Source organism: Scatophagus argus, chromosome 6 (assembly GCF_020382885.2).
Source record: "Scatophagus argus isolate fScaArg1 chromosome 6, fScaArg1.pri, whole genome shotgun sequence".
Classification (NCBI taxonomy): Eukaryota; Metazoa; Chordata; class Actinopteri; family Scatophagidae; genus Scatophagus; species Scatophagus argus.
In genome coordinates, this window is record NC_058498.1 from 23,111,395 (window position 1) to 23,131,684 (window position 20,290).

The window sequence follows — 20,290 nt, forward strand, 5'->3', positions numbered from 1 at the left end:
GCCCTGCTGTGTATGAGCAACTGTGGTTACTTTGTTTTTGAACAGAAGAAGAGACTCTGCGGTGTATACAACATGCACATGACCTGATCATGTTCATGACTCAAGTTGAGGGAGATTACATGAATGTCAAATTAATTATTAATTTAATAGTCACGATTAGCTTATCCATTGTAGGCACACTAAAAAGCATACACAAAAGCATGGAGAACAAGGAAGTGCAGTTTGATTATAGTTCGACTGAAGCTCCTGAGGGAATAAATGACCACATAGCCAGGTCTGTAATTACCACCAGCAACACTGAAATCATGTCCTACGTTTTTGGTTTTCTGGAAATTATGGTAAGTATGGGGACATTTAACATTTACAATTAAAAACTTAACACAAATGTTCATATTTAACTGGGTTAATAAAGGAGTCAGTATTTGTCCAAGACAGTTTTATTAATAGCAGTGTGGAGAGAGAGAGAGAGAGAGAGAGAGAGAGCTTTGAGAAAAATCCAGAGAATTTAAAAGAAATTCAGAGGAAGCTGCTGAAAGGAACTCATTCCTCAAGACTCTCCTTGTCCCCTTCTTGAGGAAAAGCCAGGCCAGGATACAGACAGAATTTACAGTGATAGAGATAGCAAAACAAGAAAAAAATGATTGCACAGAATTGATGCACCTGTAAGCATGTAAGCACCATCGCTGATGGATCAGTGTGCATATTCATTCACAAAATATAGACATGTTTGTTATTTTTCTAAATGACATCTCATCAAACATTCATTCAATTCTGTGTGGCCACACTGACTAACTAATTTAAACCAATTTAGCCATTTAATTAAATTCCTCCAGGTATATTGGCCCTGCATAAACTCCTCAACAACCATGACAGCTCCTGTTCCTGTAGCACTCTTGATAACACTGGCTCGGTCGCTGCACCTTGACTTCTGCCCTCCTTGGATGTCCACAGCAGCTGGACTGATTAGACTTATTATACAACATTGCCTCCCCAATCCACGATGATACAGACCATCCAGCCAATGGCAAGGCTGGTCAAACTGTCTGTGATCTTAAAATACTTCACATATTCCAAATGACATGATATCACTGCGACACTTTCAGAATAAGTGTAATTAAAAATTGACAGGTCAAACGTCATCATCAAGAGGTAGCAGGTACATTGTGTTTATTTGATAATACAATCATTCATGAATCAATACATGTTTGATAGAAAATTTCAAATCAATCACAGGCAGAACTGGTGTGTGCAGCTGTGAGTTAGCACTGCTCAGCATGATTAAGCCCAGTAGTAGAAAATAACTTTTATAGGTTTCATCTTTTGGAGGCCCCTTTCTGAAAGTGTTCTGCATGCAGAGCTGTACATTATCAAAGCTGGAAATCCTCTGGGAATCCTAGAAGTTCAGCTGCAAGTATAACTCAGTATACACACATTTTCTAATATGAGAGCAGTGGCTGGTAAAGCACCACCACGTGAGATCCAAACAGCAAATTCTCTCCTCCTAAGACACAGGGACAGTAACACCCCTTAGAGACCCCATATGGAGACTAGGACAGTATTAATCTGCAGTATAAGAAAATCTGTCTTAAAGAAATAATTCAACATTTTGGAAAATATATTTACTTGAGTTCTTGTCAGGAGTTAGTTGATAAGATTGACACCACTGTCACATCTGTATGCTGTATATTATGCTACAGCCAGAAGCTATAATCTTTGCACAAAGATAACGTAGGAAAAGCGTGTATCAAACAAACAAGATATAAAGTGTTAACTAGAAAGTGTAGTTAGTGGTGCTGGTGAGCAGATTTTGTTACCATAGCTGTTTCCCCTCCATCCTTAGAGTTTTTGTGCTTGGTTAAGCTAACTGGCTGCTGCATGTGGTATCATTACAGAAGAACAAATACAAGAGCGGTACCCATTTTCTCACCTTATGCTTGGAAAGAAGATAAGCGTAATTTCCTAAAATGTTGAACTACTCTTCAACAACTATCATTGCAAAGATTCAGCAAAGATACTGAATGCAGAACAGGCACTTAGAAACATTATGTCACATTTGTATACATCCTTTCAAAACTGATAACTGACCAACAAAAATAATGGAAATGAGTTTCAACCACCAGCAGGCCTAACCAGTATCAGTTTATCTTCAAATCTGGATTTCAACCCTGTCTCCAAAATATATGCTTGTCTTTCTAGTCGCGTTTTGATTGTCACTGAGACATGCTCTGGAATCCACAACAGACATGTCAGCTGTCCCTCCTCTCTGTCTTTCAGTCTGAGCCCCATCCAGTTGTCCCTGTGTCCTTTTAAAGGGGGACTTCCCTTTGAACTTACGGTCTAACTTTACCCTTCACCTCTTTATGCGGTTTATTCGCTCACTCATGACTGATAGGTATTGGGTTAGCTTCACCAAGGCGATAATGATGGCTCCTCCAATCAAGGTGCAAGTTGGCCAGAACAGGGAGTGGAAGACGGCGACCTGGCCGTAGATCTGCGTCAGGATGGCACTGTCCATTCTATCTGTCGGGTCCACAAAACACTGAATTGTGTGCTGGGACCTAAGACGCTCAGAAATGTTCTGAACAATTGCATGTGTGGTTGCATAATCCTTACGGCATTTTGGGATGTAGAAGCACTGGCAGAAAGAAGAGAAAAAGAGAAAAAAAAGAAATGTTGTTTTATTTGTATACAGCTGGCTGGTAGACCAGGTAGGATTATGATTTGTTTTGGTCATTTCTGGTCCAGGACTGTTCTTATGGACATAGTATGGTGTGTATATTGACAACCTGATGTGAGGATCAGATTTTAAATGCACTGGGCTATTGAACTCCACAAAATTTGAACTGTGCAGTCATTTATACTTAGAAATCAATCCATCTTCAACCTTTTCCCACATACATGAGCTTCAAAGGGCAAATAAATGTGTTAGTTCAAGTGAAACTGCACTTAAATTTCTAAAAATAAAGATACAAGAATAATAAGATAGAAATAATAAGAAGAAAGACCACCTGAGTTCAGTTAATAACTGAAATAGTATGAAAAAGTATTTGGGTCCAGTGAATTTGCCCAAACAAATATAAAAACCATATCAGTCCTTTTTACTAAAGCCAAAGCCACCTGTCCCAGGGAACAGGAACATAATAAGCTGTGGAGTACCTCAGGGTTGCTGTCCTGTGTCTCCTCGTTGTGCAACAGTCGTATCACCTTTCCTGAGGAGTTGAGACTGACGTAGACCTGGAGACAGGGATAACGGGAACTTTTCCAGCACTCTGCTCCACAGCTGTATGAACAGTTTACATGCCACACGATGGTGGAGTTTACAATAGTGCAGCTAGCCTCATCCGTCCATACGCTGTAGAGAAAGAGAAGTTACTTTCCTACTGCAAGCAAACAATCCAGTGGTGTCACTGGATAGTTTGTTAGTAACTGTTTGTGAATATGCAGATGACCACAAGCTTTGGCTCAATGATATGCATTTTTGTTTTACAAGAAAGTCCTTATGTGACTGTGTGGTGTTATATTACCTGTCAGAGTAAGAGCGCAGTATGGTGATTCCCAGGACAAAATACATCATGACAGAGACAAAGACCATGCTGAGACCCAGCAGTATGGCTCTGTCCTCCCCTGCCCTCAGAGCTGTCACTGTCTTCCTCTTGTCCAGAACTTCATATTCGCGAATCTTCTGGTAGATGGATCTGAAAAAGATTAACATAAAGTCAGTCCTCTTCACACTTTGGGTAAAGTGAACAACAGGACAAGCTCCCAAAACTCCAAACAAACTCTATGCAGTTCTTTAACTTTATCTACTAATATAACCACTCCCTGAAATGAAAAACTGCAAAATTATAATTGCATAATAGAGGATGAGATGATGATGGAGAATAAGCTTCTGACTAGAGGGTTGGCGGTTCGATCCCCCCCCCCCCCAACTGGCAGGAAAAAGGAAAAAGTGTTTAATCAACCCCCCTCCCATTAGCCGGCTCATGTACCCTTGAGCAAGGTACTTAACCTCCCTGATTTGCTCCCCGGGTGCCTGAAATGGCAGCCCACTACTATTGTGTGTTTCACTGCATGTTGCACATGTGTGTTCAATCAGTGACGGCTTAAATGCATGTCCTAAGAAGAATTCCAGTGTATGTAAAAATAAACTGACAATAAAGGCTTGAAGTTTAAGTTTGTGCCTGAGCTGAGATGTCAGATCACAGGGGATTTAGAGGTGGAGTATTTTCACATCTTACCATGTGAACTTAAGATTGACCAAACCAGAAGTGACTGTAGAAACACAAACCAGGACAGTTTTAGTGAGTTTTATTTGTTTATGTCTTGTTTGAATGAAGTGTGTTTTGTGATAAGTTAACATGACAAGTTTATCTTTGTCCAATAAGAGAAAGTTGAATTCGGGGAACAGGGCTAAAGAGCAACACACTGAACCAGGATCAGTACTTACTCTTAGTCTTAGTCTTTACTGTCTTTCCTTTAGTCTTTACTGGATAAGCAGGAGCTCAGTACATGGAGAGGCAAAAGGTAAGACAAAGGGACAAACCACAAGTCCAAAAAACTGCGGAGTCAAAATACACAAGGAAATACTAGAATGTATGCTACCATTTAGCATCCTGAAAATCCTGAATCTAAAATTGTGAAATTTGTTGGAAAAGTGTAATTCCATAATTCATTCATGACATATTTTACATTGTTTTCACGTTTTCCAACTATTTTCTGACATGTTTAATGTGTTTTGAAAGAAATGTTGGAATTTGCTTTACACAGACTTTAAAACATTAAGCATTTTGAATCACAATTCAATAGTGACAGTGATTCTTGCACCAGTCATCTGTGACTTCTTTTAACAAATGTTTGTGTACGTGTGTGTGTGTGTGTATCTGGCTCCTAGAACAATTAACTCCTTTTTATTACTCTTATAAATTATTTGTGTGGTATTAGCCACTCTCTGGGTAATTTACTGACACTTTTTACAGTGCACACACTCTCTGGCACTTCAAGTGTATCTTCAGCTGCAATTGTAGCTTTAACTACTCTTCAACTGACAGATAAATACTCTAGCTAACATTTCAACTGTTGTCACTCCTCAGAACAGTGTTTCCACTCCTCCCTTCAACTATTTAGAGAGGACACACTTCAGCTATTTCTGGTACTTTAGTTTCACCTTCAACTGCTGTCATTGCTACACTTAAAATGACTTCCTACCCTGTTTTCAGCCTCTAGACATCCAGTTTTAAACAGTTTTTCACCTTTCAACTGGCAGCTCAAATATTTCCAAATGACCTTTTAGTTGTTGTCACTGCTACCTGCTACTACCAGGTGACAAGTTATTTACATTGCACAGCCTCAACTTCAACTGAAACTGTCGAAAACAAAAATTTTTTGCTTACAAAAAAGTAAGATTTTAAGACACTTTAACCTGCTTTACACATTTGCACATACAATGTCCAGCACACGTATATTTCCTTCAGAAAGTGTAGCCTTTTTCAGCACTGACATGCTGCTGCATTAATACTGAAACAAACCAAACAAGGCAGTATCAAATACCTGCGGTCACTTCTACCATCTGTTGCTTTACTTCCTGCCCACAGGAACATTGTATGTGAGGAATGAGGAAATTGTAGTCCACCGTTGCTGTCAGAGTGGGTGACCCACCTGCAAAATAAAGGAGAGTGTCATTCAAAAACTCTACAGATCAGGATGCGGGATGTGGCTGGTCCTGATGGGCCAAGAGAGGTCGATTTAGATTAGAGGAAAGTTCATAGTTCACTTATCTTGTGGTGTCATCCACTTTTCACATAGATTAATTCAATTTTTATCGTTCTAAGGGGATTTCAAAAACACCCTTATCATGACCTCATAGATCAGAGTGTACTCAATGTAGATAACATCAAAGACTGAAAAACAACCCCAGCTGGTTGTCAAGATGCATGTTCAGATGTCATCACTGGACTGACCCAACACTGCCTCAAAACTATTTACAACCCAAGCTTAAAAGGTCTCTTTCATCAGTCATCAATAAGAGTTTCACACCCACTCTGAGAGGTTATGGTCTTGTCGGCTCTGAGCTCTGTGCGTGTGTGTGTATACTTCAGATGCATGTGTTGCAGGCAGTACATGTAGCTGTTTTTCACAGGCAGAGAAACAGTCCTCTCCAATGGTCTCTGAGCCTTCTTCATTCTGATCTATCCATGCAAGCACTTAATGCAGTTTTGACAGTTTTGTACTCTTATTTGGCTGGTTGAAGTTGAAGTTGAGATGCATTATGGCGATTGTGCTACCAATGTGTTTGATACATCTAAGCATAAGCTAAGCATAAGTCTGATTTTGACCATTGTTTTTTTTGTTTGTTTGTTTATTTGTTTTTTGCATTATGGGTCACTTGCTTTTCACGATATTTAGGTAGACCTGTTGTTTAACCTAAACACTTTTGGGTATCAACCAAATATGTCTGTCAGTTGTTGCATGCTTGTTCCAACTCGGTTATTTCCTTGTCCTTTCTGACAATAGAGAAATCTGGTCTGGGACTTAGATCAGCACCAGTGTCGGCCAGGATTATCTGGTAATGATGGGTTTACAGATCCAGTCTTAAACCACCTGAACTGCTTGCAGACTCCTTGGTGCCACCCCCGTTGACATAGGACGGATGACAGGTCTTCACTTCTTGTGACTGTACAAAATGTGAAGCTAAAAAATGTGGGACAGACCTGCGATGGGCACTTAGTCAATCATGATGTTTCACCCCATTTATATAGCATCAAGTTCCTGATTAAAAGCAAACTTATCATAAAAATGAACATGTGAACGTATATCAGTGTAAGAAGAACTTCCTGAAATGACAGAAACCATCTTTAGGAAAAATTTATTTGATGTGTACTATTACGAGTTTCTAGTTTGGCCCATAGTTTGGCCCCATCTGCTAACATGGAGGGGAAAGGATACTACAGCCAGGAACCAGGGGGCGATCAAGATGTTTTGGCTTTGAACTTTAGGATTTAAAATCCGGTTTGTTATTTCTGTACTTTTCGAGTGGGACCCATGGATCTATTGGGGAGAAACAGTTGATCTACAACAGCCAATGAGAGGGACGTCCTGAAGCAATGCCAATAATTCTGCCAACAGTAAACATTCTGGCCCTTGTGGCTAACATTAGCTAGCATACGACATTAAGCTCCATAAAATATCTGAGTAAAACAATCAGTAAATCAGTGTGACATTATATCAGCCTGCCTGCATGTCTTCCAGTTAGTGTGGAGAAACATGTAACCTAAAATAAATAAGGCTGACTTTGAGTGTGTACACGTCTTTTCTGAGTGTTGGTTTGATTTATGCGTGATGAGTGTGTTGACTGACTGCATACCTACACAAGTCTACATGTGCCTCTTTGTCTAAAGAGAGTTATCTTTGTAACTAATGGAAAATCTCCAGTGGCACATACACATGAATCGGTATGAGGACACGCCGTCTTAAACACATAACTGTCATTCCTTCACAGTTCAAAACCTCCTGCACAAACAAACTACACTCTCATATAAAAACTGAGGTCATGAAAGTCGGAAAATGCTGTCACTGGAACCAGATAGAAAAACTTATTATATAATTCTAACTCCAGTGTTGTGTTTTATTAAAGTGTTAGGACAAAGTTTTTAAGCCTGTAAAGTAGAAAAAAATAAGATACCTTTTGGCTCTTCCCCTTTTATGTTCCATCCCGAATTATGACCATGGAAATAATATGAAGTAAGTCTAAAAGATTTTACATAGAAAACATTCATTAAAATGATGATGCACTGAAAAAATAAAACTATAACTAGATCAAATAAAATTTCAGGGGTTGGGTTAGGTCCCGTACTTCCAGTGAAGGGAAATCTTAATGCTTCAACATACCAAGACATTTTGGACAACGCTATGCCTCCAACATTGTAACATCAATTTGCTGAAAGCTCTTTCCAACCGCAACCCCATAGAACAACTTTTGGATGAACCGGAAGGCCTTTTGGTCCAACATCAGTGCCTGACCTCACAAATGCTCTGCTGCATGAATGGACAAAAAAAATCCCACAAGCCTTCCCAGAAGAGTGGAAGCTGTTGCAGCTGCAAAGCTGTTTATGCATTTAGAATGCAATATCATCATTGAAGTCCCTGTTGGTGTAAAGGTCAGGTATCCCAGTATTTTTGACTATATAGTGTACAATAGTGTGATATATATACTATAATATAGTATATATATACTATATCATTAAATATGCTTTAATTAATTCACCAGCAAGCAATTCTGTGGCAAGATCATCACTGAGTCTCATTCCCAGGTTGGCAAATTGCCATCAACACAAATGTCAGTAGTCTGACAACCTGGTATTAATACTGAACAATCAAATATCTTCCTCCAGAACAGTCAACCCTCAGAACGTCCCAGCTAGCCAACACAGCCAACCATAGCCAGCCATAGCCAACAAAGAAAGAACAAGTTAACCAAGTTGCCTAGTTTAACTTTAACTTTAAAATATTAAAATTAAAAGTGGTCATTCTGCAGTAAAAGGGCCCCCGTGAATGATGCATCACAGTACTGATGTGTCACTGCGAGCTACATACATTTTACTACATAGCTTTTCAATGGAGCTACTTATCTCCTTTATTCACTGTTTAGTCCAGTGGCGCTCAGCTGGGCTAAACAAGAGTCACAAGAAAAATCTGAGAAGTCATGAGATGACAAATTGGTTTGGGAAAAAGAAAAGCTCAGTTCAGCTTCACAAATCTGTATTCATTTTTTTAAAAATATATGTTTAAAAATATTTTCTTTATTCAACATTGAAGAATTTTATCTTTTAAGGTACCATGCTGTTAGATAAAGAGTCCTTTATTTAAATAAGATAAGTTGAAATGGTTAAACTGCTAACAAACAGCTCATCAGAAATGTGACAATGGGCCCAACTATTTTGTTGTTGGGGTTTAGGAGCCAAAGGTTTTGGCTACCAAAGGTTTAATCTTAACAATGCATTTTATTTCAGATCTTATTCTGACAAGTAACTAGCAACTATATGCATCAAATAAAGCAGTGGACTGAAAAGCACAATCTTCCCATCTGACATGTAGTTGAGTGGAAGGATTAAGGTCACAATTGAATTGTACTTGAATGAACAGACTCAGTTAATTTTCCCCTACTGTTTGTGACATAAGGATGATTATTTTATTATTTTACAGACATATGCAGGAAGGCATGCACACTTTCCTTTCTTGACAGCTGTTTGAAGCATATAGTACTGGGCCACTGCTAAAATAATACTTACAGAAATAGATTATAAAGAAAGTTCACCTGCCCCTCAGTTTTTTGACTTTCAAAGGCTTTAGAGAAAAATGAAATTCATTGTTTTCAAGCATCTCATGATATTTCTTAGTATCTAACTGTCTGGCAAATCACAATCCTTCACCATATGGAAACACTGTCCAAAATCTCCCACTGTATTTATTCATACAGTCATGCTTATTTAAACTCAATAGACCAATCACGTGTCACTGATTTATTTTAATGTGGCAATTTATTTTTATGTGGTAACATTTTCAAAGAAATAAGTCACGTGGGGAGTCAAACTGGAAGACCAAAACGTCAGGAAGCTCTTGGCACATGGCTACTACGGCAGGAGCAGTCAGCATGACAGGGCTAAATATTGACTGAAGCATGCTTCAGTACACACACAGACATGCTTTGTCTATGAAAGTAACAAGGCCTATGAGTGATGGACCACCTGATGGGTGCCTGAGTCAATATTTGCTTATTCTGTTTATGTCTGCGTGGAGGTTGTGAGCACTGTCTCACACAGGTCTTTGGCACAGGAGGAGAGCCCTCACTTGCTGCTTAGTGACAGCTTGACTTCTTTGAAATGTACCCGCTGATAGGATCGTTAGTGGTGGGTGACATGGTGACATGTCAGCGCGAGTAGGGAACAATCAGAAGTTAGCACTGAAATCCAAACACTCTTCTAAACCAGTGGTTCCCAACCCAACCTAAAGAGGCTTCGAAATAAAGCACAAGATGAATAACAAGATGGTACAATATATGCCTTTGCTTCAGAAATTCTGTATTTTTTTTACTGATGTTGAATCTTTTCAAGCAACTATTTTTAGTTGAAAATACAGGATAGTCTTTCCAATTTATATCTCTAACAGCTATCAAAATAAAACAATTTGCTGTTCATTACTCATAGACACTTGACAAGAAGTTGAGGTCTAGTGTTGTAAACCCATGCACACTGCATACTAACATCTGATGTCACCTCACCTCATGCATTTCTGCACAATGAAGTCTATAATGAATAGCTACAACATCAACAATAACAAAATAACATCTGTCACCACCACTCTGATCAGTCAAAATCTTGAACCTTCCTAGATTTATAGCTTAGTTCTGCTCACTTTATCCCTTTAGTAGCCTGGCATCACCAGATAAATTCTCAAATCATATTAGTATGGAACCTCACAACTCAATCCAACGTCTAAGAGACATTGTCAGTGAGTGCAGGCCTGAAATGCCTCTGGATGCAGTGAGATAGATCTACAAGCAGCTTGTTATGTAGTGCACTAAAACATGTTTCTAAAATCATTTTATTTGAGGCATAGGCAATGTAATAAGGTTGTCAAAAGTATCAAAGTAGAAGTGGTTAAGTAAAATACTTTTTTGATAATACGTGTTTAAAACAGTATGATAGTAGCGCTTAAGTACCAACGCCATATTCTCAGCTCAGCACATGGCTGTATCAAATAATTAGTGCCACAACACAATGAGATCCCACTAAAGTGAACACAAGCACATTACGTAGTGCAGTTTAGAGGAACAACTGCTCAGTTTTGTGTGTTAACAAATGGATACAACAATGGACATATTGGTTTGTTTACTACAGGAGTAGATTAAAGCAGCAAGCATTCAAACTGAACCGCAAAAACTGAGTAGCATCATTAGATTTACTCAATACAAGCATCTAAGGACTGGACATTACACCACACCAGAGCATCAGCGACACCATCCTATCGAACAAAAACACTTATTTTAGCCGATGTTTTTATAAGTCCAGTAGGAATGCAGCAATAACGAAATGGAGCTCACCCGATTTCTGAAGGTGGTGTCGAACAAAAGTCAATGGTCAGGCTGTCGGAGCAGTTGTCTCCTAACATGTCAGCTTGCACTTTACAACACCTCCACCCATGGGCTTGTGTTCATCCACACTATTCCTTTCATTTAGTGCACATGATGATTCTGACTGCTGTCTGACTGAGGTTTCAGCAGTCTCTTTTTAAAAATGATTTTCCTGTGTTAAAATATCCAGCTTTGAGGAACTTATATGTTAGATAGAGAACAGAGAAAAACAAAAATAAGTTGAACTATAGAGCTTAAAAAGAAAACCTAAACCTTTGTTGTTTGTCTGGAAAACAAAACAAAACAAAAACAAAGTTCAAACAAAAAACCCACAGATTCTGCTTAGCAAAAAGAAAAACAATGAAAAATGAGGACACAAAAGGGAACCTGTCAATAACCATCCATCGTCTAGGGCCATTCTCCAAATAATGACCCACAAGTCTGTGTCAGGTGTCAGGTCTCCACAACAGGGTAGTTTACGTCAGCCTCATCAACATCTGTCACCGTGGATGTGGGAGGTGGCTGCGCTGCGTGGTTGGCGTTGATAGAACGTGAACATGAAAATGTTGATGTTCCCAAGTCTGGAATCGTCTTCACCCAATATCAAAAACCTCTGTGCTCTCAGCTACTCACCAAAACAGTAGCTGATGAATAGACTCTGGCGAAGTAATCAATAATGCTATTCAAATAACCTGGGGGCAGTCATTCTCAGTGTCATGTCACGCCGTTAATAGGAGACATTTAAACATCACAGGCTATATTTAACTCCACAGGCTATGAAAGCAGGAGCGCTCCCTTCATGTGTGAGGCCATGTTGCCAGATGAGATTAATACATTTTATGTTTGCTTTGATCTCCTCAACAAAGAGTCAGCTGTATGGTCTAGTCTGCCTCCAGAGGACCATCCACTCTCAGTATCCACAGCAGAGGTGAGAAAAATCCCACTGAGAGTGAATATGAGTACACCTGCGGGGCCTGATAACTTAACCTGGCTGTGTACTAAAAATGTGCTAACCAACGAGTCGATGTTATTACCGATATTTTTAGCACATCACTGTCACCTCACAATGTTCTCACCTGCTTCAAGACCACCACCATGGTCCCTGTACCCTGTGGCACTCACCCCCCCCCCCCCTTCTAAAGAAGTGCTTTGAGGAAATGACTCCCCAGCACATCAAGAACAACATATTAACCAGCCTGGATCCTCAACAGTTTGTATTCGGAGCCAATGGAGGATAGCATCTCCACTTCCATCCACTCACCCTTCCTTGACAATAGCAACATCAGAATGTTACTCAGCATTTAGCACAATCTCCCATTAGAGTTCATTAGCTCAGTGGTTAGCGCTGTTACCTTACAGCACCAAGGTCCTGATCTCACTTCCTTTGAGAAGTTTGCATGCTGTCCTTGTGTCAGCGTGCGTCTGCTGTCCACCACAGTCCAGAGAAATAGAGTTTAGGAGAATGTGAAACTCTAAACTGCCCTTGGCTGCCCACTCTACCTCCTTAGCACCACATGGCAAATAAAGAAGGTTAAAAGGGCTGCAACTATGTTTATATATATCATAGATGTTTGTAAGTCTATCAAAGGGCAATGGATATCACATTCACGTGTCATTATATTCAGTGGAAACAGACACACAGCGCTATTTATGCACCTTTTTTTTACAACTGTGAAAAAGGTCATGGGCAGCATGTCTTGTGTTGTTGAAGAATGCTCTCTGATGTGGTTACACACCTTATGCCTTATACATGTTCTCACACATGCTGCCTACATAGTGTTCCCTGCTGCATCTTTTGACATCAACACAGCCACATACCACACAACCACATACATTTACTCAGGCACACACAGAGACACTGGCAGGCAGTTCATAAACTAATCCACTAGTCTCTCTTGACACATAAACTTCACGGCTTTCCTGGAAGGCGGGACCAGTCAGGTGGTATGGTGAAGGCACAGGTGCTGCCATTCTCTGTGGCAGGGCTGGAGACACACACACACACACACACACACACACACCAAATGTATCTCAGCAGTGATGTCATTGTTCTGTTTCTGGAAGGTTATTTGGATGGCATGTACTTCAGTGTGCAGTTGCAGTTGTCTGTTGCCACCTAACTGACCACAGGACAGGCAGGGAGAGTCTCACACAGCTGTTGAGCTTTGTTTAGAATCAAAGAGTTCAAGTATAGGTTATAAAACAAAAAAAAAGTTGCACTAAAATGAACTTGAATTCATTTTTGTTGTTACTTTTTGATTTCACTTTGTTTGCCAGTATGCTAATTGTACATATAGCTGTATACCAACTGTTATATCACCAGTAACTTGAATTACTTTTTGCTCAGTTTGAGACTGAATCAGGATCCAGCAGCATCTTTGCATGGACTCATTTGTGTCACCTCTAAAATTGTTATGGTGTTGTGCATTTTTAATGATAAGGCCTAGAAAAAGTGAATAAAAATATTATTGCTTTTTGGGAAACCAAGACATATTTACAACCAGATGGTGTAATTACTGGCTTCTTCAGTAGGTTTTTGAAGCCCTCAGCAGAATTTATCCAAGTAAATGCAAGGCTTCTTTGCCAGGCAAAGCTGACAACTGCTGTGGGAGCTGGGCCATGGTGAAAATACAAAATACAAATACAAATACAAAATACAAATATGTTAATTTCATATGCACAGCTATAGCACAGAATGAACTGCGTTTAGCCTCATCTGAAGGCCCTGTTTTTTTAACGGGACTTTTTACAAAAAAAAAGCTTAAACACCTTTAATTTTCTAGCTGATATTATTCTTACAGGATGCATATTTGACTGATTGACATAACTTTATGTAGTAAACAAGCTGACATACAGCAAAGCTGGTTGCTACTGGTTGGTTTCTGGGGCTCCAGACAAAATGGATGAAGAAGAAGAAAAAAACATATTACGAAAACAGATTATACATTACTATTAACAGTTTAACCATTTAGATGCACATACGTAGAAGCCAGCAGATGTTCTTGTGTGAAGGCAGCCTATATGGCATTGTTTCACATTTTCTCCACTGAAAGGGCGCTTTATCATGCTTTACCTTTTTTATCAGCCATAGAGGCATCCAAGACACAGTACTTTTACAGTATTTTTTCAAACATGGGTGCATGCCATTCTGAGGTTTTTGTTTTGTTTTGTTTTTGCACATTTGAAGACATGATAATTGTAATTATAATAGTGGAATAGTGGTGAAAAATCTGCAAAGTAACTAAAGTTGGCAAATAAATATAGTGGAGTAAAAAGTACAAAATATAGTGTAAGTATAAAATAGCACAAAATGGAAATATTCAAGTACAAGTACCTCAAAATTGTACTTAGATACAGTACAGTACGTGAGTAACCATTGCTGGGTTTTCTAAACTCTTCATATAAGAAATATTGGCACACTGAGTATTCTAAATCCTTATACTGAGTATATGATGGTTATAAGTCTTGTTGATTCTCTGAAATAAAACACATTAATCCCTTTTGCCCATTTTTGCCCATCCTAGAGTGAAGCAGCCCACTACCACTCTTGTCCATGACCTTTAATGAGACTGCCTGTGATGAAGGTTGGCCCGCTGGCACGGGTATCTTTGTGTAAAGCTACAGCCAGAATGCTAAACTTTACAGAATGAGAGTGAAATTCAGGTGACAGAGACACGGATGGAAAGACAGTGTGATGTACAGTAGATACAATCAGAGTTGGCTTGTCTCTGACATATTTTGTTCATATTTTGTTGTGAGTGTTAGAATGAGTGCTAATGGAAGAGGGGTTGAGGCAGCTGCGGTTAATGGCTCAGACCAGACTTTGTGGCTCCCCACAGTGAGGTACCATTAATGGAATGATCCACACTGCTGGGAAGTCACTTGTAATTAAATTAGCTGCTGAACTACAGTTTACAGTCACTTGGTGGCGGATCGGCTGAAATCGAACAGGTATTTTTTGGCAAATCTCAGAGAAGGGTACAAGAGAGTGGTTGTTGTAACAATATTTGGTTTGAAGTCATCACTCAAAAAACTCTTCTATCAGGATATATTTTTTAGTTAGGTAATTTGTATCTGTGTTCCGCTTGTTAGCACTCATCAAGTTTTGACTGAAAGTGAAATTACATCTGCCCCCATATACAGGGTGATTGTAACAGCATATTTGGGCAATTGTAAAAACACACATAAATAGCAAAAACCACACTAAACTCCCAACAATATAGATGTAGTTATAATGATTTAGAATCCATGGAACCATTAAATCCAGTTTAATTAAAATGGTATAATTAATCATATAATTATATACATTTGAAATGTGAAAAAGGCTTCATAAAACGTAAGTATAAGGCGTCAGTTGGTCCATTAGCAGGCACTGAGCACATTTAACTAAACTAAATGGCATTAACCAGATTCTGAATCTTTTTCAATTTATTTTTTCATTACTAAACTGCTTTTGTAAACCAAAAATAATAAATATGTTTTCTGATTTTCAGGCATTGTGGTTTAAAGTTAAGACTATACTGTGGCACTTTAACATCATACAGTTCACTCCACATTGTCTATTGTCCATATTGTATTGTATTGTATTGTACCATACTGTACTTATTGTCTATATTGTTATTGTACTGTTGTATTTTGTTGATTTTTTTTCTTTTTTATTTGTGTATTTATTCATTTTTTATATTCAATATACGTACTCCTTTATATGACACCATGTGGCGTCCTGGAGGAACATTGTGTCATTGTTCTATGCACTACACATACATGGTTGTAATGACACTAAAAACCAGACACTTTTAAGAATAAAAATTTAAAAGAAAAACATATATCATGATGCCATTACTAAGTTAGACACCAATTTGACAGGGTCAAATATAAAATAGGATTGCACTACCTCTCAACTGTGTAACCCATAGCAAAGACTACCCTGCAAGCTAGAAAAAGTAAGCTAACATTTTCCAAAGATATCAAATGTTGGCCAACAGTCAACAGAATGATCATAAAAAGTAAACAGATCATGAACAGTAAAGGTACAGATGGTGTGAGGAAAATATTGTCAGCCTAGATGAAAACAAAAATCAGGTTCATACCTTGGAAATCAGAAAAATTGGAACCTTATTTTGTGTAATATGTCGTAATTTTATTTTCATTGCTGTTTTTGTTATTCATCTTTCTTATTTTAACTATCCATATTTTATCCATCCATCCATTTTCTATACTGCTTATCCGCTGGAGCCTCTCCCACCGTGTCGCCAGCAGTATTATTTTTTTTTTATCCTTTGTTTTGTCAGTGATGTGTAGAACTTTGAATTGCATTACATTGATTTCAAAGGTACTACATAAATTCAATCTGCCTGATTGATTAACTGTTCAATTGACTTGATGAATGTATATTCAGTAATACACTCTCATTTGACTGGGATGCGCTTCCCGCCAACTCTTGGGGTAAATATCTGTCTCAATAGCTGTTAAATGCTCCACTTTACAGAGCAAGTCCTGAGCAGGTATTCCCACAGGTAAGGACTATCAGATGAAGCTGCAAAGAATGGCATCAACACCAAATTTGACTGATACAACATAATGGAGACTAAACCTACTAATGGGAGCTTTGGCATGTCATGGTCTGAACTTCTGTTTTGTTGAAACACGGTTGAGAGTTAGGTCTGTGCAAAATACTGCACATAAACATACTGGCAGTGAGCTATTGAACCACCATAACAGACTCATCAGATGTCAGAAATTACAGCTAACACTTCATTTCAGTGATCGATGGATTTCAGCCAATACACACAAGTGCTTCACCTACTAGTGGAACTACTACACCAGGGTTACACCTTCTTGTATACCAAAATGCCATCAGAGAACTTTACCCAAGGGCTTTTCTTTTTCTGCTATTATTCAAATTGTCTAAACTTACCTTTAAATACTGCTGAAGTCAAAAAAGTTTACTTGCTGCATGTGTTCATTTTGTACTTAAATCCCATGGCATGTTAAGAAGTGCACTCTAGGCTGAGCCAGAATGTGATACTCTGTCTATCAGCGACAAAGCAGCGCGCCTCCCATACTTCAGACTGAGGGACAGCCATAATAACCACACTGCCCCTCACTGCTCACAGTAACATTCAGAGTGTGATGATAATAGTCTGTGGGATTTGGGAGGGCGAGTGAAAAGGAGGAGATGAGATACAAAACAAGAGAGAAAAAACAAAACACATGAAACATTACAGATTTCAGATTTTCATTGCATGACTATTGTCGCCAAAAGGATTCATGATAGAACATTACTGTGACATCTTTATAGAAAAAAAAGTAATAAAGTTTTCAGTCAAATTCATCTTTAACTCATTGTGTGTCTTGTCTCTTTTTTGTTAAATGAATTTCAGTTGGAATACAAGTGTAGGGACATTGATAAAGTCTGGAACCATAATTGTACAAAAGTGTAAAAAAAAAAAAAAAGAACAGTTGCATTTAACGTATGGTGAAAAGACATCAAGATGAACTGATAAACAAAAGATCCACAAGGCCTAGCATCTCTGCTGAATTATTAACATGATATTATCATATGTGTATTACTAAATGATGTCAGTGTTTCATTTTTCACTACTATGTTTATTGTTAACATTGGTATATCACAACAGCCCTAGCTTACACCTCTGTTTTAAGTCCTCGTACCTAAATACATCCACTGAAGATCATTATTTAGCTCTGCAACTGCAATTGCAACTGTTCCAGAACCAATTCATGTGATGACAAGCCTGTCAAATAAACTAATCCCTGCCTGCTGCTAGAAACAAGGTTGAGTAAAACTGAGCAAAATAATAAGCTGAAAGTCACTGAAGATGGTCCTGTTTTTAGTTATTTTCTTTGTTGGTTTTTCTTAGAAAAGATCACCATCATGTTTTAAGAAAACAAGCACAGACCACCATAACCTCTTCCCTCAGTCATTTCACTTTTTTGCTTTCTGGGATCCTTGACAAGACAAACTCAAATCGCATTACAATATGAGAAGCTGACAAAGCCACAGTCTCAAACAAAAAGACAATAAAGGCATGAACAACTTTTTCAAAGAACCAAATAAGACATGAGCCTACTAAAGCACTTTCTCGCCTTACTCACCTAAAAACAGCTAGAAGTGAACCCAGCTTACATTAACCATGAATGTAGTGGTTTCAATCTGTTGATCCCATCATGGCCTTTACAATTTAATTGAAACATTTATATTTTTGGAACTGTTGCTCTCCATAATAAGTATGCTCTGCTGTGACCCACACAGCTGTTTTCTCTAGTAGGTATGTCTCTCCTGTTTCACCAGAAAAACACACACTTTATAATAAATAACCTTATTGCTGGGCAGCTGTAACACAGTATTTACAAATGTACAAAACCTTTGGCCCATAGACGAGAGTGGCATTTATCACACCATACTCTACACTGTAAATTATATGCATAAATATAACATTATTTCAGAGCAGTAGCAAAAACAATGTCCTACACCTGCAGCAGGTACAGTTTGACCGTAGCCACAGTGCCCTCTAGTGGCAGCTAGCTGGCTTATACAAGACAGTTCAGGCTTTCAACTATATTGTCTGAGGAGACAGTAGTGAGCAGTTATAGCTCCTAAGTTAATATATTATGCTTACTTGTTCTTTTCACTGAAGTTTTTGAGAGGATTTTTGAAAGTTTTTTTGTTTTTATTTTTTGGACAGAGCTGCGTAGCTGTTTCCCCTGGTTCAAGTCTCTTACTAAGATAAGCCAGGAGTTTAATATGTTTGAATGTTTGTGAAGAAATAAATGAGGAGATGAAATACATAATCAATTTCAGTTTCAGACTGTGAATGAGTTCTACTGTTCTTTTTTTTTCTTTTTTAGGATGGGTGCCATATGGGATCTTCATAAAAACATATGTTTAACAAATTGATTCCTTGTTATTGTAGTTACCCTGGCTAAAGCAGTAAGCATCATATAGTACAGGGCGCCTACTTTTTAGATATAGTACATGTAACTTTCTGAAACAATATTATAATTATGATAAACTCTTTTTGAACCCCATCCTAAAGCTACTAAAATGAATGAATGACTCAGTTCCAGCCACTTAAATATGGCAAAAAGTTAGAGCTGATGTTGGCATGAATGGAAAAAAAAGATCAGTGGGCTCACCCTGGGGTGCAGTAGGCCTTTCTGAAGCTCTTCTGGTGTAGCATGCTGGTGCTGTGTCTAACTCTCTGACTGTGACTGACTGAGAAGAGTACCTTCACACACACACACATATACACACACACACACACAAGGATCTCAGGATGAAGTGCAGTCCGGTAAGCAAACAGCGAGAGAATTGGAGGAAGTAGAGGCTTTGTTCATTTTCCTGATGGTGGCACACAGCAGTCGCGATTAGCTGTTTCCCTCTAATCCATGCTGTTGGTGATGGCAGTTGTTGACAATTTTCTCATGTTTCTTAACTTCGCACTCTTCAAAAAGTAATGAAAACGTTTTGGCAGATAGCCAGGCATCTGAGTGTTTTTGTTTTGTTTTGTTTTTTGTCTAAAATATAAACTGAAAAAAATCCAAAACCTTCCCTCAAAATAATAAGTTTAAAATTATAATTAATTCATTTATCTTATTTGTTATTTATTTAAGTCAGAATTTGAACAGAATGAAGTTATCCAAACATGCTTTAAAGGGAAATACAGTAAACATTTTCAACCTAGGGGGTCTTCATGAGGTAGACTTAAAGGACGTCACCACTGGGTGGCAGCAGAGAGGTGATCTGAGTGTGATACAAAAATATGAGACTTGGTCGTACTCTTGAACAAGTCCCAGCAGGTGGCAGTGTTGAGTTATACTTGTCAAAGTTGAGAGCATGCTGTTTGTCCATAGGAGGCACTATATCCTTAAGCTTTCCTATTCTCTCTCTCTCTCTCTCTCTCTCTCTCTCTTTCTTCCTCACTCTCTCTCTCTCACACACACAGGCAGTGTTTTGAAACAGGGTTCATTCTGGGCTTAGCTTGGCATTCTATTTTAGAACTCCACCCTTAACAGCTCTAAATGGACTTAGTGACTTCACCCCACCCCCATCCTGCTGCAGGACTGTTTGTGTGTTAGTATGTATGTGTGTGTCTTTTAATGTGTGCAGAGGTGGGAGAGAAGAAAAGAACAGGGAAGAATCAA

General features: G+C 38.6%; 1 protein-coding gene across 2 annotated transcripts; it reads right to left on the reverse strand.

The window, feature by feature from the left end:
- Positions 1–5: 5 nt before the first annotated feature.
- On the reverse strand, positions 6–19,489 carry si:ch211-247n2.1 (calcium-activated potassium channel subunit beta-2). Of its 2 annotated transcripts, none has more exons than XM_046392500.1 (5): positions 19,283–19,489; positions 5,548–5,655; positions 3,525–3,695; positions 3,157–3,352; positions 6–2,635 (listed from the first exon to the last, which is right to left on the reverse strand). In XM_046392500.1, the coding sequence occupies exons 1-5, from the start codon at positions 19,390–19,392 to the stop codon at positions 2,351–2,353; spliced, it is 870 nt and encodes a 289-aa protein (XP_046248456.1). In that variant the 5' UTR covers positions 19,393–19,489; the 3' UTR covers positions 6–2,350. The 2 variants fall into 2 exon arrangements, with proteins under 2 accessions (XP_046248456.1, XP_046248458.1); XM_046392502.1 differs by lacking the exon at positions 19,283–19,489 and adding an exon at positions 11,096–11,693.
- Between the last annotated feature and the right edge of the window lie 801 nt (positions 19,490–20,290).